Source organism: Sapajus apella, unplaced genomic scaffold (genome assembly GCF_009761245.1).
Source record: "Sapajus apella isolate SASKATOON/1434 unplaced genomic scaffold, GSC_monkey_1.0 scaffold51, whole genome shotgun sequence".
Lineage (NCBI taxonomy): Eukaryota > Metazoa > Chordata > Mammalia > Primates > Cebidae > Sapajus > Sapajus apella.
The window spans coordinates 64473-87330 of NW_022436991.1; the positions used below are offsets into that span (position 1 = coordinate 64473).

General features: G+C 47.7%; 1 protein-coding gene and 1 non-coding gene across 6 annotated transcripts in view; both read right to left on the reverse strand.

Annotated features, from left to right (window-relative positions):
• Positions 1 to 22064, reverse strand: part of BFAR (bifunctional apoptosis regulator) — a 47792-nt gene extending 25728 nt beyond the window's left edge. For 2 of the 5 annotated variants that reach the window (XM_032242714.1, XM_032242710.1), the window contains exons 1-2: positions 21856 to 22063; positions 1025 to 1360 (exon numbers count right to left, since the gene is read on the reverse strand). In XM_032242714.1, coding sequence (XP_032098605.1) covers positions 1025 to 1108 — 84 coding nt within the window. In that variant the 5' untranslated portion in view covers positions 1109 to 1360; positions 21856 to 22063. Of the gene's footprint in view, positions 1 to 1024; positions 1361 to 16152; positions 16346 to 21855 lie in introns of all 5 variants that reach the window. The other 3 variants (XM_032242711.1, XM_032242712.1, XM_032242713.1) reach the window with 3 other exon arrangements.
• Positions 1463 to 1524, reverse strand: LOC116526768. Its single transcript, XR_004258268.1, has one exon. It is a non-coding gene; the product is annotated as a U7 small nuclear RNA (small nuclear RNA).
• Positions 22065 to 22858: the final 794 nt, after the last annotated feature.

The window sequence follows — 22858 nt, forward strand, 5'->3', positions numbered from 1 at the left end:
TTTTTTTTTGAGACAGGGTCTTGCTCTGTTGCCCAGGCTGGAGTATAGTGGTGTGGGCTCACTGCAGCCCCTACCTCCCAGGTTGAAGCAATCCTCCCACCTCAGCCACCTGCATAGCTGGGACAACAGGCATGTGCCACCACACCTGGCTAACTTTTAAAACTTTCTGTAAAGATGAGGACTCACCGTGTTGCCCAGGCTGTTTTTAAATTCCTGGTATCAAGCAATGTTCCTGCCTCAGCTTCCCAAAATGTTGGGATTATAGGTGTGCGTCACTTGTCTGGCCTTTATATGACAGGATCATAAGCAATGGTCTGCTAACCAGACTTTCTTTCCTTCATTCATAATAAACAACTTAAAAAGTCATGGTCACCTATGAGGAAGGGAGTCTGGATTTCCAGCTCCTTGAGCTCCCTAATTCATATTCCAGCAGATCCACTATGACCCCAAGGAGGTGATCTCCAAGTCTGTCACCTTTCAAACACTGCTGCTCCCAATAAGAGAAAGCCCATTGGCCGGACATGGTGGCTCACATCAAAGTAATCCCGGCACTTTGGGAGGCTGAAGTGGGAGGATCACTTGAGGTGAGGAGTTTGAGACCAGCCTGGGCAACATAGTCAGACCCCATTTCTCTTAAAAAAAAAAAAAAAAAAGAAAAGAAAAAGCAGGCAGGGAATGGTGGTTCATGCCTGTAATCCCAGCACTTTGGGATGCCAAGGCGGTGGATCATGAGGTCAGGAATTCAAGACCATCCTGGCCAACATGGTGAAACCCTGTCTCTACTAAAGATACAAAAATCAGCCAGGTGTGGTGGCATGCGCCTGTAATCCTATAATCCTAGCTACTCAGGAGGCTGAAGCAGGAGAATCACTTGAACACGGGAGGCAAAAGCTGCAGTGAGCCGCCAAGATCACGCCACTGCACTCCAGCCTAAGGGGTAGAGCGAGACTCCAACTCAAAATAAAACAAGCGCGAAACCACATTTTATGGGCTGTCTGTGCTAACAATACAGGCTGAGCATTACCTGAGGAGAATATTGACTTTGGGGAAACCTTCCCATTTTTCTCTGCATTCTGGACATTCTGTTTTCTTTGAAGACGCCCACCATAAAGCAAGGCAATGACGGCAGAAGCTGTGCCCACAGTTCAAGGTGGTGGGGTTAACCAGGATGTCGTAGCAGCAGTGGCAAGAAAATTCACTAACAGAAATCTGAGGGCTGGTGCTTTTGAGAGGGTCATCTTTCTCAAGGTCCACTGTGTTCAGATAGCATTTCTGAGGTTCCTCCATTTCTTAGCAAATTCTGGGATCCACAGACATAGAAAATTTCAGATGTGGAAAACTGCTGTAAAACATCATTAATCTAGAAAAAAAAAGTGACAAAAATAAGGCAAATAGTTTGAAGAGTAGTTAATATAAAAGTATTGTCATTCTATTAAAGCTCTAATTTTTTAGGGGGGGCATGGGAGGCTTTCTGATAGAAACCAGAAAAACTTCTAAACAAATTCTGAAGGAGTTGTAATACTAAAGCTCTAATTTTTATTAATTCATTAATTCTCACCAAGGCTGGAGTCCAGAGGTGCAATCGCAGCTCACTGTAGCCTTGACTCCCCAGGCTCAGATGATCCTTCCTCCTCAGCCTTCTGAGTAGCTGGGTCTACAGGTGTGTACCACTACACTTGGCTAAGTTTTTCTATTTTTAGTAAAGATGTGGTTTCACCACATTGCCCAGGCTGAAACTCTAATTTTAAAATGTGACAAATTTGATTTATTAAAATCCACATACCATAAAGCACATAATCGGCACTGAATTTCTAGCCTGTTTGCTATACTTTTCAAAAGCAGTAAAGCAAAATGACACGCGTAGTAGAAGGTTCAATAGACTCGAAGGATGTGGGCAGACAACTCTGAATCCTTCTCCTTCACTATTTCCTTAGAAAATAAAATTTCCTTGGTCTCAGTATTCTCAATTAAATTTCCCTTTGTTTTTTTGAGACGGAGTCTCACTCTGTCGCCCAGGCTGGAGTGCAGTGGCATGATCTTGGCTCACATCAACCTCCACCTCCTGGGTTCAAGCAATTCTGCCTCAGCCTCCCGAGTAGCTGGGATTACAGGTGCCTGCCAATGACCCAGCTAATTTTTATATTTTTAGTAGAGATGGTTTTTGCCATGCTGGCCAGGCTGGTCTTGAACTCCTGACCTCAGGTGATCCACCCTCTTCAGCCTCCCAAAGTGTTGGGATCACAGGTATGAGCCACTGCAAGTGGCTTTACTTTTTGTATTTTTAGTAGAGATGGGTTTTCACCATGTTGGCCAGGCTGATCTCATACTCCTGACCTCAAGTGATCTGCTGGCCTTGGCCTATCAAAATGCTGGGATTACAAGTGTGAGCTACCATGCCTGGCCTCAATTAAATTTCCAAATACCTTTCCAGGTGTATGATTTTAAATAAACCAGCTTCTTGGCCTGGCAAAATGTCTGGGGTTGGTAACAACAGATATGCTTCCTGTAAATAACACTTTTTTTTGTGCACACAAATCTGCCTTCCCATTAGGCAATCATATTTTATAAATATTTGACTTCAGAGGCTCTAATGGAAGCAATTCCAAGAAACGAGTGAAGATTTGTTTTCCAGCTGTGCTAGGCCAAATCTGCCATGGCTCAATAATACCCTTTCCCCCAAATCAACCCAAACATCCATCTCATGCCATCTAGATCCAGCCAGCTCGGTGCCACAGAAACATGCTAACATTACTAATATGCAAATGACAAAGGACCATTCTCTTCTTGTTTTTATCTGGGTCATGGATTTTTTTGTTTGTTTTTGAGAGGTAGTATGACACAGAAGATCTTGGAGTTAGACTCTTAACTCCCCAAGTCACTAGCTCTGTGATTGGGCAGAAGTTACTCGAGCTCTTCCATCAAGTTTCTTCAACTGTGAAATGGTGGTCACAGTACAGAAACCATCAATATTTCTTGTGAGGATTAGAGACAGTGAAGGAAAGTTACTCGGAATTTGTATGGTGCGAATATGGGCTATAGAAATGAGATTCATACTATTGCTGGTGAGTTTCTCAATCTTGCTATTAATAGTGAAGGAAAATAAAGAAAATCGCTTTCCATCGCACTCACTGACCATGCAGGGAAGGGCTCACACTTTGTGCTCTGGAGGCACAGTGGTAAGGAACACAGGTCTCTCAGCTGGGCTGCCTGGGTTCTCACCCCACCTCTGCCACTTACCAGCAGTGAGCCTCAGCTGCTCGTGTATACATGGGGGACTGTGGTAGTACTTAACCACTGTGGGAGGTTTGCAGCAGTAAATAAGAGAATGCCTCCGGGTTTCTGGACAAGCAAAAAAAAAAAAAAAAAAAAAAAAAAAAAAAAAAAAAACGGAGAGGGTGAGTCAAGTGCCTAGTACAAAGCCTGGCACATGGTAAGTCTACCATAAATGGTAGCATTGACTTTTATTTTACTTTTAATTTATTATTATTATTTTTGAGACAGAGTTTTTCTCTTTTTGCCCAGGCTGGAGTGCAATAGCTGGATCTCAGCTCACTGCAACCTCTGCCTCCCAGGTTCAAGCAATTCTCCTGCCTCAGCCTCCTCAGTAGCTGGGATTACAGGCATGCACCACCACGTCTGGCTAATTTTTTATTTTTAGTAGAGACAGGATTTAACCATGTTGGTCAGGTTGGTCTTGAACTCCTAACTTTGGGTGATCCGCCTGCCTCAGCTTCCCAAAGTGCTGGGATTACAGGTGTGAATAACCGAGCCTGGCCCAATTCACTTTATTTCTAAAATACAGCAATTAGAGAATTTTATCGCCCTTCATAGGGTACAAAATTTTACATACTAAATAAAAACACCATATTTTAAACAAACAAATCTAGAAACAGAGAACGGAAGATAAAGAGTTAGTAGTAGGTGTGTTTAATTGGGGAGGATCACGAGTGACTTGTTTTGGTTTTGGTTTTTGGCATTTAGCTAGTTGTTTTTTAACGGAAACGTGATTTTTATTTTTTTTTTATTTTATTTATTTTTTTTGAGACGGAGTTTCGCTCTTGTTACCCAGGCTGGAGTGCAATGGCGCGATCTCGGCTCACCGCAACCTCCGCCTCCTGGGTTCAGGCAATTCTCCTGCCTCAGCCTCCTGAGTAGCTGGGATTACAGGCATGCGCCACCATGCCCAGCTAATTTTTTTGTAGTTTTAGTAGAGACGGGGTTTCACCATGTTGACCAGGATGGTCTCGATCTCTTGACCTCGTGATCCACCCGCCTCGGCCTCCCAAAGTGCTGGGATTACAGGCTTGAGCCACCGCGCCCGGCTGGAAACGTGATTTTTATAACAATTGTAAAAAAAATACATACAGTTGTAAAAAAAATATCTTACTTGTGGCTAAACACAGCGGGAGAGCTTCAACTCCGGGAATAAACACAGCTAAATTTTAAGTCCCATGTTAAAAGTGGAATGGAGATTACTCGTCCAAGCAATAAAAAAATAATTAGGTTTGGCTGGGCGTGGTGGCTCACGCCTGTAATCCAGGCACTTTGGAGGCCACAGCGGGCGGATCACCTGAGGTCGCGAGTTCAAGACCAGCCTGACCAACATGGTAAAACCCCATCTTAAAGAAAAAAAAAGATAATTAGGTGAAGATAAGATAAACATAAATTTTAAAAATATAACTAAATTAATAAATCTATTCACAGTAAAAGATGATCGTAAAGATGGGAGTAATCGGCCAGGCATAGTGGCTCACACCTGTAATCCCAGCACTTTGGAGGCTGAGGCAGGTGGATCACCTGAGGTCAGGAGTTCGAGACCAGCCTGGCCAACATGATGAAACCCTGCCTCTACTAAAATACAAAAATTAGTTGGGTGTGGTGGCGGGTGCCTATAATCCTAGCTACTCAGGAGGCTGAGGCATGAGAATCGCACCATCGCACTCCAGCCTGGGTGACACAGTGAGACTCCATCTCAAAGAAAAAAAAAAAAAGAGAAGAAACTGCATGGAGTTTGAGGAGTTTTGCTAGTTTCATTTCTCCCTAAATTCAAAAAGCTAAAGCTAACAGTGATAGGGTCTACATCCACAAACAAAACCAAAGAATCTTTTCTGTTATAATACTTGCCTGTATGTATTTGGGTTACTTACACAAATTTCAAAAAGCAGTACTTTTAAAGGAAGGAAGTGCCTCTTCAGGGATAAAATCTAGTTCTGACACCAAAGTTACAAGCTGTAGTGTTCTGATTTGGGTAAAAACACCCTCTGGCACTGGCAATAATTAAAGGCCTCTTTGAGAAGGTTTCCAGCTCCTAAGAATGTTTACAGCTGTTCTCAGGAAACACGGCTAGCTCTCAGCAGCAGCCTACAGGCAGTTAGAAGCAGCTCTAGGCTACTGTTGTCTTCACTGTTTTCCCTGTCTCAAAGGCTCCAAAGATAAGGGGGTAGAAGCAGAAGTGGACAGGATTACCAGGAGGAGAATCATTCTATTCCCACCCCTCATGCTCCATTCATATGGATATACTTCTGTTCAGGAAATTACAACTGTTTTTTTTCTTTTTAAAGACAGGGTTTCACCATGTTGGTCAGGCTGGTCTTGAACTCGCGATCTCAGGTGATCTGCCTGCCTTGGCCTCCAAAGTGCTTGGATTACAGGCGTGAGCCAACACGCCCGGACTACAACTGTTAATTACCCAGTTTACTTGATCTTAGCCAAAAGGAGGAGGGAGAAGCAATAATCACTTAGTTCAAAAACGAATGGGAAGAATGCCTGGGTTTGGGAAAACCTACAAAACAGCAAACAAACCAGTTTACAAACAATAGAACACCATAGAACTGAAAAGAACAGCAAAACCTCTGGAGTTCCCATAGGGACTGAGTCATTCTGTAGAGCTGAGGTTTCTGAAGAAAAAGTTGGGTCTTCAACCGGAGTTTGGAGAGATGCCTCGGGAAGTCCGAATTTCATGCCACGCTTGTGTTTGTGTATGGTATATGTATGTTTCTGGAAGGTAGTCTGTAGGGTTTATTAGGCTCTCAGAAGGGGCCAGAGGAAGTTAAGAGATACTGTTGATCTATTGGGATAAGAGGGTCTTAATGTGCGACACCTTTCTGCCTCTTGCAGTGATTACAAGGAAGCAGGTAAGCCTCACGACGGTGATGCACCATTATCATCATCATCCATCTTCTGTGTCCCAGAACGGTCTTACCACCAGCAGCCATGGCCCTACTGGGGCAACATCTGGCCTGCAGGCAGGCTTCCCTTTGTGATATTGTGCTGGCCTAGAGCCAGAACCAGAGCAAAACTATTTTATAAAATGCAAAACTGTTTTTAGATAAGTTCAAATGGCTGCCCCATTCTCCTCACAATAACTACTGTCCTTGGCCTCTAGTTTGTTCTTCAAAACTTTGTAAAGCTGCTTACCTTTTCTTATCAGTAACTGCCAGAATTGCTAGCCTTTGCTGACCGGCAATTGCCAGACTAAGCAGCCCAAGCTAGTTCCATCCTGGCTCCTGTGGCTTGTAATAATAAGTAACTAAGGTCTGTGATTTCCACCTTAACCAGATAATGTGTAAACAAATGTTTATCTTGACTTCTGTAAACCACTTAAGTAACAAACGGAATGACAAAAGTCCCCATCCCTTGGAATGTCCGGAGACCCCCACCCTCATCTCTGCCCAGGATGTAATTTACAGAATCCACTACCCCTCGGAATGTCTAAAGCCTTTTCATCCCCATCCCTGCCCCTCACCCCCACTCCCAAGGTGGTTTTTCGGGTATAAAAAATCGTGGCACCCTACTGTTGCCGCCACAGGTTGGAGAGACGTGAGTCCTCTGTGGTCGCCGGCATAATAAATGACCCTGCAATCTGGCATACTTTTGTCTTGTGATAACTTTCTACGCTCTGGTCTAATACAACATTTGGAGTTCCCCAGCGAGATATTCTCTTTTTTGTTATCACCAGACAAAAACCATCTCAGAATCTCACCCGGGCGGCCGCTCCCACCTTGCGAGCCTCTGGGGAGGCGCCCCCTGTTCTTTCGCAGGGCCCCGGAGAGCCACCGTGGAGGATAAGCGACCTCTCGGCCGACATTCACCCAAAATTCCTCAGGGTCCTAAAAGAAAAAGCCTCCGGAGGTAAGTCTGGTCTGGGCCTGTGTCTGGGCCTGTGTCGGGGGACTGACGAGTCATTGCAACTCTGACCTGGCAAGCCTCACTGAGACGTCGCTTGAGGCTTCTGGTAGCTGGTGCAGGGGGTACCAGCGTTCGCTTCTGGTGGCTGTCATAGTGGATGGCAGCCTTCTGGTAGCTGGTGCAGAGGGTACCAGCGTTCGTTTCTGGTAGCTGGTGCAGAAGGTACCAGCGTTCGCCCCTGGTAGCTGGCATAGTGGGTGGCAGCGTTCGGTTGTTTTCCGTAACCTCTGTGTGAGTGAGAGAGTGAGTGTGTATATATGTAGTCCCACGGCTGAAAGGCTACGGGGCTTGTGTGGGCCTTCACCCGCGGTTCCACTGGGGCATCGTAGGGCATAACGGTGATTCACCTCAGAGCTGTCCTACTTGGACTTCCATCCTAAGGTGACCAGGCCCGGGGATTATATGGGTACACCTTAGCCAAGACGCCCCTGAAAATTCTTCCGAGAAAGTGGCCGGGCAGGCATCTGACTGGTCTTCCATCTGGGGGGCACCCACCCTTTGTCTGTCACTCTTGTATGTGGTCCTGTCTCGTCTGTAAATTTGTCAGTTTTATTAGACTCCTGTTAGCAGACATACACTGGTTCAGGCCATCTTCCCTTGAGGTAGGAGATATCTTACAGTGGTTGACAAACCACTGGATGCAGGGAAATTTTATTGATTATACCCCAGCAAAAAAAATTACTCTTTTCTCTTTCTTCATCTTCTTCTATCACTGAGGCCTCACTCTTTCTTCCTTTGCCATGTGGCAGATAGTCTTAACTCCAGTTGTCTTTAATCTCTTCCTTGTTTTGGTCATTGTGGCCTGTAAATTCTCCCAGCCACCTCCACCGGGAAAAGAGTACTTTTGCCCGTGCTGGGTCAGATTCCATGTCGGGGAGGCCGTTGTGCCCTCGACACCTGGGAGGTAGCTTCTTTGGAGCTTGTGTGGAACAAAACCCTAGATCAGAGTTTACGGGTGCTCTTTCTCAGGCTGGGATGGAAAATAGGTAACTGCCTATTCTGCCAGGAAAGTGTCCAATGTTATGGGCAGTGCCCAACAGTGCATCACAGAAAGGCATATTGGCACTATCCTGGATGTTGGGAGGTAGGATGTCACCGCCCCAGTAAAAACTGACTGGCAGCACTTCTGCACACTCTACCGGGTGTGGTGGGTCCAAAACACACATCCGGTAGACCCCTTAGTCCACCTGTTTGTCACTTCCCGACCTTTCCAAAGCAACTGGCCATTAAAAATGTATAAGGGGGAGGATTATGCCCGGGCAGCGCTAAACCTCCATAGTGCTTATTCTCGCCAGTTGTGGTTTGCGGGGGAAAAAAAACCGCCGCCTTACCTTGGCCCCTACCCCCTGTTCCTCTAACTAGGACTAGGAATAAACCCTAAAATCCAGTTGTCTGGTCCTTACAGGACCTGGCTGCAGAGGCCCTGCTAAAACCTGCTTTAAAGAGGGCCAAATTTTAAATTTGAGGCTTTCCAAAATTGGCTTTACTACAGAGAGAAACAGGAAAGAGAAAAAAGAGAAAGGGAGAGAGAAAGTAGACAGAAGGGAGAGGGAAAGTAGAAAGAGAGGAGAGAAAAGAGAAAGAGAGGAGAGAAAGGGGAAGGGAGGAGAAAAAGAAGAGAGGAGAGAAAGGAGACAGGAGAGAAAAAGTAGATAGAGAAGAGAGAGAGAGAGAAGGGGACCAGAAGCCGCAGGGGTGGAAAACTTGCTGCCAGCAAGTTCAGTTTTAAACTGACACTAAGAGCGTTTTTTTCCTTTCTCTGCTGGCAGTCAGCCCCGCCCAGCTTTGAGGCAGGCCACACTGCCTCAGGGTGCAGCATTTGCATCCAGAATCTGGCTTTAAGAAAAGCTTTCTAACTTTCTGTAACAAAAGTGACTTGTTAGCATAGTCGTTAAGGTGTGGGGCCTGCAACTGCAAGGTTGTTGGTTCAAATCCTCAGTGAGGCTAGTTTTAAATTAGGGAAATCAGTTTTAAATTAGTAAATTCTCTTGAGGAAAATTTGGCATAAAAAAACAAAACAAAAAAACCCACAAATGGGGTCGTCTAGCTCCCCGCCTTGTAACCCCCTCCAATGCATGACGGCCAACTTCAAGGTTGGATTCTCAGGCCAATATGGGGTGAAACTAACCCCTGGAAAACTCCGCTCTTTGTGTGAACTTGGATGGCTGTCTTTCGGAATTAGGTGGCCAGATACTGGGACCTATGACCCAAAAATTACCCAGGCTGTATGGAAAATGGTTGCAGAAACTCCTGGATACCCTGAGCAGTTTCCATACATCCACCAATGGTTGGGTTTAGTCCAATGGCCTCCCCCATGGCTAAAGCGCTGCATAAAACAGGCTAGACTTCAGGTCACATTAGCCAGCCCAAAAGAAAGTCCCTTCTGGGCCAGCCATTCTCCCCACCCCAGCGGAGGATCAGGAATTACTTCCACCCTACTCAAGGCCCTCTAAACCAGCGCCTCAGCACCCCCCTCGACAGTACTATTAACCAAACCTTGTCCCCCCTGCACACCCGTAGCGGGGCCCCCGCACCCACTGGCAGTCCTCCCTTTCCAAGAGGCACCCCCAAGAGAAGAAAATTGGGGTCGCCCATTCTTTGTTCACATCCCCTTCTTGTCAAGTAACTTATATAACTGGAAGGTGATAGAGATCAAAAAGAGGGCCAAAACACCAAGTACGGGCACGAGCTTTAAGGGCAAGGGAAAGCTGCTGGGCTAAACCCAAAATTGGCAGCACCCATGGCATGGCAAAGGGGATTTCTATGGCCTGCAAGCCAGCAGAGATGCATCCAGTGTGAGGGGCTGTGCAGGAGGGAAGTGCTGGGGAACTGCTAAGAGTTCCCGGGAGGGGGTAGTACTGGAGAACTGCTAAGACGGCGAGAGGGGGAGGGTTAGGTACCTACCCAGATGGAAAGTTCCCTGGGAGGGGGTAGTGCTGGGAGGCCAGGGAATTTAAGGTGGTGTTGTTGCCAAGGTTTTACAATGAAACTCAACATCCCCCCTTCTCTGAGAAGCCCCAGGCTTTGACAGGACTCTTAAAATCTGTATTCCAGATGCATGGCCCCACTTGGGAGAACTGCCAACAATTTTTATTAATTCTGTATACCACAGAGGAAAAAAAAAGGGCAAAATTAGACAGGAAGCCCTGAAAGCCATCATAGGTCCAGGGCAAGGAAAAAGTTTTTTTCCCTCTTCCTGACCCCAATGGGACCTCAACACCTGGGAGGGGGGTGTCACCAGGCTCTGAACACTTTTCACCGGTATCTTATAGAAGGGGTTAGGGGAGTGGCCCACAAGCCCAGTAAACTCTCCGAGGTAGGAACTGTAACTCAGGGTCCACAGGAGTTGCTGGCTGCTTTCCTTGAGCGCTTACTGGACGCCTGTTACCCTGAGGCCTGGAGAATCAGCGGGCCATCAATCTGGCTTTTGTTTCCCAGTCTGCCCCAGACATCAAAAGAAAATTGCAAAAAATTAGAGAGGTTCCAGAGAAAAATTGCCCAAAAAGTCTTTAACAATAAAGACACCTTAGAGGCCAAGCAAAATAAGAGCGTTACTAAGGCAGTAATAGCAGCACTCCAGAAAAAAAACCACAGCTAGCCCCTGGACCACAAATCGATTCATTGATCTGGGAAATGGCACTGTCACTCATTCCCTGAGTGTCCATATCCACTCCTGTGACGAGAATTGCTCCACAAACTGCAAGCAAATATTTCTTTCAGCGAGGGTCAAGCTTGCCTCTCAATTCCTCCTCCTTTAGCCACAGGGCCACCTCAGCAGATCCTCATCACCTGTGCTCTGTCAGAGGAGTATCTCTTGCAGGAAGCTTTATCCTCGGAGGCAGATCAACCACCTGCACCAGACTTCCTCCAAAAATTTCAAGAGAGTGTACCGGGAGTATGGGCTGAAACAAGTCCCCCTCCCCTACTAAGTCACCGCACCCCAGTCGTGGTCCAGCTATTAGCAATGGCAACTGCAGTCCAGGTGAAGCAATACCCTATGAGCCGGGAAGCCAGGCGAGGACTTGCTGCGCATATCACCAGACTCCTGAAGGGAGGAATCCTCACTACCTGTAAGTCTCCCTGGAACACCCCCTTGCTCCCCGGGCTAAAACCAGGCACACAGGACTATCGGCCTGTGCAGGACTTGAGGGAGGTGAATAAACGGGTAGAAACTGTTCATCCTACAGTTCCAAATCCGTACACCCTCCTAAGTCTCTTGGACCCAGAACACCAGTACACTGTCTTGGATCTTAAGGATGCATTCTTTTGCATCCCACTAGCCCCTGTTAGCCAGCCTATATTTGCTTTTTAATGGACCGACCCTGATACTGGAGTCTCGGGGCAACTCACTCGGAGAAAACTGCCTCAGGGGTTCAAAAACTCCCCCTCTCTGTTTGATGAGGCACTTAGCCAAGACCTTGCTGCCTTCCGAGCTGAGTTCCCAGAGTGTACCCGACTCCAATACGTGGATGACTTACTCTTGGCTACAAAAACCCAGAAAGCCTGTAAAGAGACCACTCAGTCATTATTAAAAACCCTGCAGACTTTGGGGTACCGGGTCTCAGCTAAAAAGGCCCAACTCTGCCAGCCAAAAGTGACTTACCTGGGCTATGTTATAGAGAAGGGCAACCGGGCACTGGCACCCAGCCGAGTCCAAGCAGTGCTGCAAATACCCAACCCTACCACAAAATGCCAAGTTCGAGAATTCCTTGGGGTAGTAGAGTACCGCAGGCTATGGATTTTGGGATTTGCTAAGATAGCCAAGCCCCTGTATGCCTGCGCTGGAGGAAATCAGCCCTTAATATGGACAGAGGTGGAGCAACAGGCTTTTGACAAGCTCAAGATTGCCCTGACTGCAGCCCCAGCCTTGGCCTTGCCAGTCATCTCTAAACCTTCCCAGTTGTTTGTGCATGAGAAACAGGGAATCGCTAAGGGGGTGCTCACCAAGACATTGGGACCCTGGTCCCAACCGGTTGCCTACCTTTCAAAAAGACTTGATCCCTTAGCCTCTGGATGGCCAGCTTGTTTGAGGACGGTGGCAGCTACGGCCCTGTTAGTCAGGGAGGCAAACAAACTGACTTTGGGTCAGGAGTTGAACTTAGTGGCACCCCATGCGGTGGAGTTGCTACTCCGTGGAGCTACGGGAAAATGGATGTCTAATGCCCACATAGCCTAATACCAGGCCTTACTTTTGGACCAGCCCTGCATAAAATTTTCAAAAACCACAGTTTTAAACCCCGCCACACTGCTACCCGACAGCGAGCCAGAGAAGCCCATACATAACTGCCGACAGACAATAGATGTCCTCCATGCTGCACGACCGGATCTCACTGACGTCCCCCTGCAGAACCCAGAGGAGGTACTGTATACAGATGGCAGCAGTTTCATGGTCGACGGAGTCATGTACGCCGGGGCAGCTGTGGTCACTCTAGAGTGAGTTATCTGGGCCCAGGCTCTTCCACACGGAACCTCAGCCCAAAAGGCAGAACTTATAGCTTTAATAAAGGCCTTGGACTGGGCGGAGGGAAAAATTGTTAACAACTACATGGATAGCCGGTATGCTTTTGCTACGGCCCATGTGCATGGTGCCATTTATAAAGAAAGAGGGTTGCTTACCTCAAAGGGAAAAATCATCAAAAACAAAGAGGAAATCCAAGCTCTACTAGAAGCTATATGGAAGCCTAAGGCAGTGGCATTGATGCACTGCAAAGGATACCAGAAGGGAGATTCACCAGAGGCGAGGGGAAATAGGGCAGCTGACCTACAGGCCAGACAGGCAGCCTTGGGGCCAGTAAAACCTCTGACTCTTCTTGTGACTCTGCTGGCCCCAACCCTGCCTCCTACCCTAACGTATTTGCCTGAGGAAGAAAACTTTGCCAAAGAACAGGGGGGATGGCAAGATTCCACTGGATGGTGGATTCTACCGGACACAAGGATTGTGCTCCCGGAGGCTCTAGGACAGGCTCTAGTTAAGGACACACACCAGGCCACTCACTTAGGACAAACAAAACTCACCAAGCTGCTGAGGGCCAGATATTACATTCCACACTTACATGAGATTGTTAGGGAAACTACTACTCGTGAAGTTTGTGCCAGGGTAAATCCAGGAGGCAGTAGGCCTAGTCAGGCAGGGATAAGACTCAGGGGTACTAGCCCAGGGGAATACTGGGAGGTAAATTTTACTGAAGTAAAGCCCCCAGTGTGCGGCTGTTAAGTACCTCCTTGTGTTTGTAGACACTTTCTCTGGATGGGTCGAGGCTTTTCCTACTAGGTCAAAAACCGCACTGGTAGTAGCGAAAATATTGTTATAGGACCTGGTTCCTCGGTTCGGCTTGCCCCTGACACTGGGATCAGATAATGGCCCTGCATTTACAGCTCAGGTTTCACAGGGCCTGGCAGAGGCCCTGGGCATATCCTGGAAACTGCACTGTGCCTATCGCCCCCGGAGTTCAGGGCAGGTTGAAAGGATGAACCGGACCATAAAGGAAACTTTGACAAAATTCATTCTGGAGACCGGTGAAAACTGGGTCAGCCTGCTTCCTTTTGTTCTCCTCCGTACCCCATGTACTCCCTATAAAAAAGCTTTACTCCTTTTGAAATTATGTTTGGAAGTCCCCCTCCCTTACTCCCCAGACTTGCGAACGCCATACATGCTGGAGTCCATAACCATACACTCCTTAAGTCCTTGCAGGCACTCCAGTCTGTTCAGTCCCAGGTGCACTCGCTCATCAGGGGAACTCGACCTACCCCAGTGGATTTCACTAACCAGCAGGTACACCCCTTCCAGCCAGGGGACGAAGTCCTGGTGAAGAGAGTCACTGCCTCCGGCCTAACTCCTCGCTGGAAAGGACCCTACACTGTAATCCTGGTCACCCCCACGGCAATCAAGGTGGACGGACAGACTGCCTGGATTCACCACTCACACGTCAAGACTGCCCCCCCAGGTGCGGGATGGGAAGCGGTTCCATCCTCAACGGACCCCTCAAAGCTAAGACTATTGCGCCGTTCTCGGTCATCATCCTAATCTCCCTGATTCCTGCAACCACCCTCCGAAAGGGACCCTCCTTGGCACCCACCTACTATCTATGGGTCATCACCGAGGGCTCCACTGGAGCATATGTTAGTTCCTTAACTGGAAAGGGATCCACCCTAGTCAACCTAACCCTGGAGTACTCTCCGGAGACCCCCATTACCTTCTCCCTGGACCTCTGTGCCCTCCTGGGCCCCCACTTAAATTTCAGGACAAGTGGAGATATAGCTGGGTGTGGCAGTTTAGGGGCAGAGCGACAACTCCAGACCATGGGGCTATATCTGTGCCCAGGATCCACCCCACCAAAAAGATGAAACTGTGAAGACTTAAATGAATTCTTTTGCCCCCATTGGGGTTGTGGAACTATCTCCACTATAACAGGATATACTACAAACAGAAACTCTTTCATTTTTCTCACCCGAGACCCTCCCGTAAACCCCTGGCTAACATTCCTGCTCACTGGATTAGCAGGACCCTTGGTGCTAATGGTCCTAGGATTAACATTTGGACCATGCCTTTTAAACATGCTCCTCAAATTTATTCAGGAAAGAATAGACTCGGTCAAATTGATGGTTCTGAGATCCAACTATAGGCCCTTGTGTCAAAAAGAGGAAACCTATTAAAGATTTAATACATGTTAAAAGAACAGAATGTGATATTGTGCTGGCCTAGAGCCAGAACCGGAGCAAAACTATTTTATAAAATGCAAAACTGTTTTTAGATAAGTTCAAATGGCTGCCCCATTCTCCTCACAATAACTACTGTCCTTGGCCTCTAGTTTGTTCTTCAAAACTATGTAAAGCTGCTTACCTTTTCTTATCAGTAACTGCCAGAATTGCTAGCCTTTGCTGACCGGCAATTGCCAGACTAAGCAGCCCAAGCTAGTTCCATCCTGGCTCCTGTGGCTTGTAATAAGTAACTAAGGTCTGTGATTTCCACCTTAACCAGATAATGTGTAAACAAATGTTTATCTTGACTTCTGTAAACCACTTAAGTAACAAACGGAATGACAAAAGTCCCCATCCCTTGGAATATCCGGAGACCCCCACCCTCATCTCTGCCCAGGAGGTAATTTACAGAATCCACTAGCCCTCGGAATGTCTAAAGCCTTTTCATCCCCATCCCTGCCCCTCACCCCCACTCCCAAGGTGGTTTTTCGGGTATAAAAAATCGTGGCACCCTCCTGTTGCCACCACAGGTTGGAGAGACGTGAGTCCTCTGTGGTCGCCGGCATAATAAATGACCCTGCAATCTGGCATACTTTTGTCTTGTGATAACTTTCTACGCTCTGGTCTAATACAACACCTTCACCTGGTGTTTTTTTCCCTTTTCCTTTTAAATTAAATGTGGTGCCAGCATTTACAAAAAAAAAAAAGTGATTCGACATAAAAATTTAGATTCCTGGCTTCTCTTGGAAAACACAACAACAACAACAACAACAAAAATGGAGATCTGGCAATGCTGGAATTGCATCGTGCATGACAAGATCAGCTGGAGCCAAGGAACTCAGCAGCCATGCCAGCGTCATCTTGTTATATTCCTCTCTCACCTGTCCTTTCCAGTTCTGTTATCTGCCTAACCCCTGAGGTTTCATCCCCTGTCCCATAATGTGATGCCTTCTTCCAAGTGTACTAATGGATATATGGTTGTTTCCAGCTTGGCTTTAGGCTAGTTAGCTTTTGAAGTTCTGTTAGCTTAGAGCTTTCCTCTGTCTCTCCCTCTTTTTTTTTTTTTTTGGAGATAGGTCCCACTCTGTCGCCCAGGCTGGAGTACAGTGGTGAGATCATGGCTCACTGTAGTCTCAACCTCCCCAGGCTCATGTGATCCTCCTGCCTTAGCCTCCTATGTAGCCTGGACTAGTTTTGTGCAGAGATGGGGTTGTGCTATTTTGCCCAGGCTGATCTTAAACTCCTGAACTCAAGCAATCTGCCTGCCTTGGCCTCTGAAAGTGCTGGGGTTACAGGTGTGTCTGACCAGAGCTTTCCTCTCTTGATTTCATGTCAGGTCCTTACTTATCATTGTTGGCAAAACTGGTTGGAAACAACTGTCATAATCTCTGAGGATTTGGACAATTCCAAGATATCTCATCAAGATGACCTTCTCTGTTTTCCCTGAAGACATGCCTAACTGACAAAGCATAACGATCCTTAAATCCCTAAAAGAAAAGGAAGGGCTGGGAACATACACAATCTCTCAGTGATGCATGTAACTAAAGAACTTGCTTCTGGCAAGGCAAGGTTCAGAAACCTCAAACAGAACAATACAATTTGTGTACTTCCTGCAGGCAGCAAAACCTGGCTCTCCCATTAATATGAGAAACATTTCCAGTCACTTACTGTCTAAAACATTGTGTTTTCAAACTCCAGCTAGATTTTCTTTCCGGACAGGGTCGAAACCAGTAGGGCAAAGGTGACTAGCTCCTCTGGATACTGACTTGCTGCCTAGAACTTGAAGCCCTGTGATTCACTGCCTTGAGTGGTGTTGGGACTATCCTGGCTCTCTCTGGAGCCTGTCCTCTTTATTTTTCTTGTGGCGTATATTCAAGGACCCATCCTGGACTACACTCTAGATGTTCAGCAACTCAGATAGCTATCAAAAACTATGAGTAGTTACCAAGTTATCCACACCTTAACTATTGAGTTTTGTTTGTTTTTAGCCTTTTATTTTATTTTATTTTATTGAGACTGAGTCTTACTGTATCACCCAGGCTGGAGTGCAGTGGCATGATCTCAGCTCACAGCAACCTCTGCCTCCCAAGTTCAAGCGATTCTCTTGTCTCAGCCTCCAGAGTTGCTGGGACTATAGGCACCTGCCACCATGCCCGGCTAATTTTTGTATTTTTACTAGAGACGGGGTTTCACCATGTTGCCTAGGCTGGTCTCAAACTCCTGACCTCAGGTGATCCCCCCACCTCAGCCTCCCAAAGTGCTGGAATTACAGGTGTGAGTTACTACGCTGGCCTACTTTTAGTCTTTTTTTTTTTTTTTTTTTTTTTGGGTTGGAGTTTCGCCCTTGTTACCCAGGCTGGAGTGGAATGGCGCGATCTCGGCTCACCGCAACCTCCGCCTCCTGGGTTCAGGCAATTCTCCTGCCTCAGCCTCCTGAGTCGCTGGGATTACAGGCACGCGCCACCATGCCCAGCTAATTTTTTGTATTTTTAGTAGAGACGGGGTTTCACCTTGTTGACCAGGATGGTCTCGATCTCTTGACCTCGTGATCCGCCCGCCTCGGCCTCCCAAAGTGCTGGGATTACAGGCTTGAGCTACCGCGCCCGGCCCTATTTTTAGTCTTTTAAAATACTTCTTCAAAAAAAAAACAGAGACTAGGTCGGGTGCGGTGGCTCACGCCTGTAATCCCAGCACTTTGGGAGGCCGAGGCGGGCAGATCACGAGGTCAAGAGATCGAGACCATCCTGGCCAACATGGTGAAACTAGTGAAACCCCGTCTCTACTAAAAAATACAAAAATTAGCTGGCCGTGGTGGCGTATGCCTGTAGTCCCAGCTACTCGGGAGGCTGAGGCAGGAGAATTGCTTGAACCTGGGGGCGGAGGTTGCAGTGAGCCAAGATTGTGCCACTGCACTCCAGCCTGGCACCTGATCACAGAGCAAGACTCTGTCTCAAAAAAAAAAAAAAAAAAAAAAAAAAAACAAGGGCCGGGCACGGTGGCTCAAGCCTGTAATCCCAGCACTGTGGGAGGCCGAGGCGGGTGGATCACGAGGTCAAGAGATCGAGACCATCCTGGTCAACATGGTGAAACCCCGTCTCTACTAAAAATACAAAAAATCAGCTGGGCATGGTGGCGCGTGCCTGTAATCCCAGCGACTCAGGAGGCTGAGGCAGGAGAATTGCCTGAACCCAGGAGGCGGAGGCTGCGGTGAGCCGAGATTGCGCCATTGCACTCCAGCCTGGGTAACGAGAGCGAAACTCCGTCTCAAAAAAAATAAATTAAAAAAAAAAAAAAAAAAAAACACATAACACTCTTATGCTTTCTATACGTTATTTCAGTGATGTCTTTGCCTCTCCAACCAAATCCTGAGTTTCCTAAGGAAAGGAACCAACCCATTGAATTCTATCATCGTACCTGAGAGTGGCTGACACAAAGCTGGGCTCTACGTATTTGTAGATGAAAATTAAATCAATAAAGAGTTGACTTCCTGTCACAGTACTGTGGTTCTTAATACTTCATTAAGAGTCACCCAGGAAGTTTGGTTAATCTGAACAAGGATGTTTGGGAGAGAGACCCAGAAATGTATATTTTAAACAAGTCCTTCAGAAAATTCTTAGGCACACAGAAGTTTCGGAACTAGAGAGCTGTTACATACAAATGTATGTATGTCTTATATAAGATATGGGTATGGTGTTAACAAAGTTCAAATCACATTTCCAGTCCTCTTTCCACCAATCAATCCTTTCTCCATTGCCTGAGTCATCCTCCCAGTCTCATTAAGTCCCTTATTTGTTCAAAATTTTCTCCACTACAAGAAAATAAAACCCACAGTGGTAAGCTGATCATTGTTTCTTTACAGTCCACTAGCAATAAACATAACTTTAACTTAGAGCCCAAACTCTGGGACCAGTATCAGTTAAAATCCCAGCTCCACCAATTATTAGTTGCATGATACCAGAAGAGTCACCTAACCTTTCCGTGCCTCTGGTACCTCATCTGTAAAATGGAGGTCTTAGTTGTACCTGCCTGAGCTGTTGAAAGGATTAAATGAATATATGCACAGCACTCAAAATAGTGCTGGGCACACAGTAAGGGCCCATGTCAATGTTACCTATTACTATCACTGTGAGTTTTCCTTCCTACTTCCCTGCTCACACTATACTGTAGTCCTATTAATTCCTGTTCCTTGGGCATTTTTTTTTTTTGAGAAAGGGTCATACTCTGTTGCCCAGGCTGGAATGCAGTAGCATGATCTCGGCTCACTGCAATCTCCGCCCCCAGGACTCAAGAGATCCTCTTGCCTCAGTCTCCTGAATAGCTGGGACTACAGGTGCATATCCCCACTCCAGACTGATTTTTCTATATATTTTTTTGTTGTTGAGACAGGGTTTCACCATGTATCCCAAGCTGATCTTCAACACCTGAGCTCAAGCAGTCTGCCTGCCTTTGCCTCCCAAAGTGCAGGGATTTCAGGTGTGAGCCACGGCGTCCGGCCTTGGGCATTTTTCCTTACCCTCACACAGTCCCTTCATCTGTAACACAGCTTCACAATATTGCTGGGTCAAAAGTAACAACTGAAAAGACCCAAATCAACTGTCACTTAAAAGCCTTTAATGACTAACTCCCCCAACACCCAAATTAATCTTTCTTGTCTCTGTCCATTAGTGTAACTTTTATTTGTGTATATTTTCTCATCTCCTGGACTATAGTTTCTCATTAGGGAGGTTGGTAGAGTTGAAACAGTATAGTCTTAGGAGTGACACTAATCTGGGTTCAAATCTGGTCACAATTTATTCTTCCTAAACTTCCTATTTCCCACTGATCTCATCTAGGATAATCCTGTCAACTTCAAAGGGCTGTTGGGAGGTTTCCTTTTTTTTTTTTTTTGAGACAGGGTCTCACTCTCTCCCAGGCTGGAGTGCAGTGGCACCATCTTGGCTCACTGAAACCTCCGCCTCCCAGGTTCAAGCGATTCTCATGCTTCAGCCTCCTGAGTAGCTGGGATCTCAGGCATGCGCCACCACACCTGGCTGATTTTTGTATTTTAGTAGAGGTCAGGCTGGTCTCAAATTCCTGACCTCCTGATCTACCCGCCTCGTCCTCCCGGAGTGCAGGGATTACAGGTGTGAGCCAACGCGCCCAGCTGGGAGGTTCACTTTTTTTTTTTTTTTTTTTTTTTAAAAAGACGGGGTTTCACCATATTGGTCAGGCTGGTCTTGAACTCCCGACCTCAGGTGATCCGACCGCCTTGGCCTCCAAAGTGCTTGGATTACAGGCATGAGCCACCACACCCGGCCGGGAGGTTTATTTTTAAAACAATTTTTAAAGAGACAGCGTCTCCCTATGTTGCCTAGGTTGGTCTGGTCTCCCGGGCTCAAGGGATCTTCCCACTTAAGCCTCCCAAACTTCTGGGACTACAGGCGTGAGCTGCGGAGCCCCGCCCTGCTGTGAGGTTTCCTTCACAAACTATAAATAGGTAGTCAAAGAGTTTGCTGTGTGGCTGACAGGCATTATTAACAGAATTATCAATAGCAGCATTTATTGAGTGATGGCTACATACTTAGTGCCAGTGCCAAACGCTGGAGCCAAAAAGCAAACAAAAAGAACTGCCCTGGAGAAATACAATTTTTTCCATCAAGTTTATGTATATATGGAAATGCAGAGCACATCTGTCAGGATACACCCAGGCTGGGTGTTGACAAAACAGCAGCCACAAAAACAAAACAACCCCATCAGCACGTGCAGTCCTTGCCGGCTCGGGGGTGTGCCCTGAGAGCAAAGCTCTTTCCTATTGGCCATTCGGAGTGTGACATCAAGACCACCCCCAAAGGACCGACCAATGGGCTTCGGCAGGGAGGACCCAACGGTGACAGCAGAGGGCTTAACAGTGACTAGGCTCAGTTTCTCTTTTCTGCTAAAGCTAGGGTGCTGCCGCCCGCCCCGCCAAAGATCCCCGTTTAGATACAACCTGACTCTCATTTGTCGCCCCCTCTCGCCAGCTTTTTCAAGAAAAGAAAATTTCCGGCCGGGAGCAGTGGCTCACACCTGTAATCCCAGCACTTTGGGAGGCCGAGGCGGGCGGATCACGAGTTCAGGTGTTCGAGACCAGCCTGACCAACATGGTGAAACCCTGTCTCTACTAAAAATACAAAAATCAGCTGGGCGTGATGGCAAGCGCCTGTGTAATCCCAGCTACTTAGGGGGCTGAGGCAGGAGAACTGCTTGAACCCGGGAGGCGGAGGTTGCAGTCAGCCGAGATCGCGCCACTGCACTCCAGCCTGGGTGACAGAGTGAGAGTCCGTCTCAGGAAAAAAAAAAAAAAAATAGGAAAAAGAAAATTCCCTTTTGCACAAGTTATTTCCGAGCCGCAAGGCGCAGAATCAGAAGAGCTGAGTACTTGCCTGGCCCCAGTGTGCCTTTGGGGTTTCACTTTCTCTCTTCTGCGCTTTGGTCACCCTATTTTAAAGAGTGGGCACAATCGCTCCGCCTTGGGCCAGGAACGTGCCTCGCCAATTAGACCGTAAGCTCAGCCTGGCGACTATTAGGAGCCTCATCAAGTCTGGCCTGGCTGCCGCAGGGTGCGGCAGGCGCTCCAGGCAGGCAGGCGCCCCGTGGTCCCCCTCCAAGATGTTTAGAAGGGACACCTCCTCCTTCCCACCCTAGGGAGCACCTGGAGCGAGTGGCTCTGCCCCTGACCCCCTAAAGAACGCAGGCGAGGCCCAGCCACCGGCTGTGCGGACATGGGGCTCTCGGGAAGGGACAGGGCAGTTGGCCAAGCTGAGGTCCGCACCTCGCAGCCAGGACTGGGGATGCTCAGGACTCCGGCCTGCATGAGGAGAGACCCGCGCGCCTCCTCCGATCCGGCCCGGGCGGCTCCGCAAAGAGGACTGACGCTCAGTCTTCCACATCACGCCCCGAAATCAAGCCCGGGGCGTCCCCTCAGCACCCCCCAGCCGTGCCGCGGCTTACCATTCCACTTGTCCCGGGGACCACTCGACCATTATCTCCTGCCCGGACCCCCAGCAGGAGCAGAGGAAAAGGTAGAGGCTTCGCTACCGGAAGTAACTTAGGACCGACTTCGGGTGAAAATGCCCGGGCCTAGCGACCATAGAGGAGAGGCTGCTCTCCTTTCCCTACCCCCTCAACTCCGAGACCTCCCCGTTGCCTAGAGCGGCCTCTCCCCTCAGGAGGCAGGAGCGCATGCGTAACACCACCGATTCCGCCCCTTCCTCTTCACCCGCAGACCAAGCGGTAGTGTCGGAAGTTACACCCGGAAGCTTGATGGGTGTGTGTTGCTGTCCGCTCCTCCTGGCGGCTGTTTTTGTATCCGGAGGATACAAGCTTTGCCCAGAAATTAAAATAATATTACAATACCGCACGGTACCCTCCACAGTTATTTTTTGCCTTCACATTTTATGCAGAAAATCACAGGACTGTAAGTTCAATTTGCGGTGTTAGAAATCGAAATTAAGTGACTTTTATTTTTATTGAAATTTCTTTTCGTAGGGATGGGGTCTCGCTATGTTTTCCAGGCTAGTCTTGAACATCTGGCCTCAAGAGTTCCTTCTGCCTGAGCCTTCCAAAGTGCTGAGTTTACAGGCGTGAGCCACCTCGCACAGCCTTAAATGATTTTATCACCACTTTTCTCCCCTTCCCAGCGTCTAGGTCACAGCGCCTAGAACTTATGCTGAGTATCTGGTTTTGTTTTGTTGTTCTCGTTGTTTGTTTTCGAGATAGAGTCTTGCTTTTGCCCGGCTGGCGTACAGTGGCGCGGTCTCAGCTCACTGCAACCTCCGCCTTTCGGGTTCAAGCGATTCTCCCGCCTCAGCCTCCTGAATAGTTGGGACTACAGGCGTGCACAACCACGCCTGGCTCAGTTTAAAATTTTATTTTGTTTTTGTAGAGACAGGATGTCCCTCTGTTCCTCAGGCTGGTCAGGAACTCCTGGACTCAGGTGATGCTCCTGCCTCAG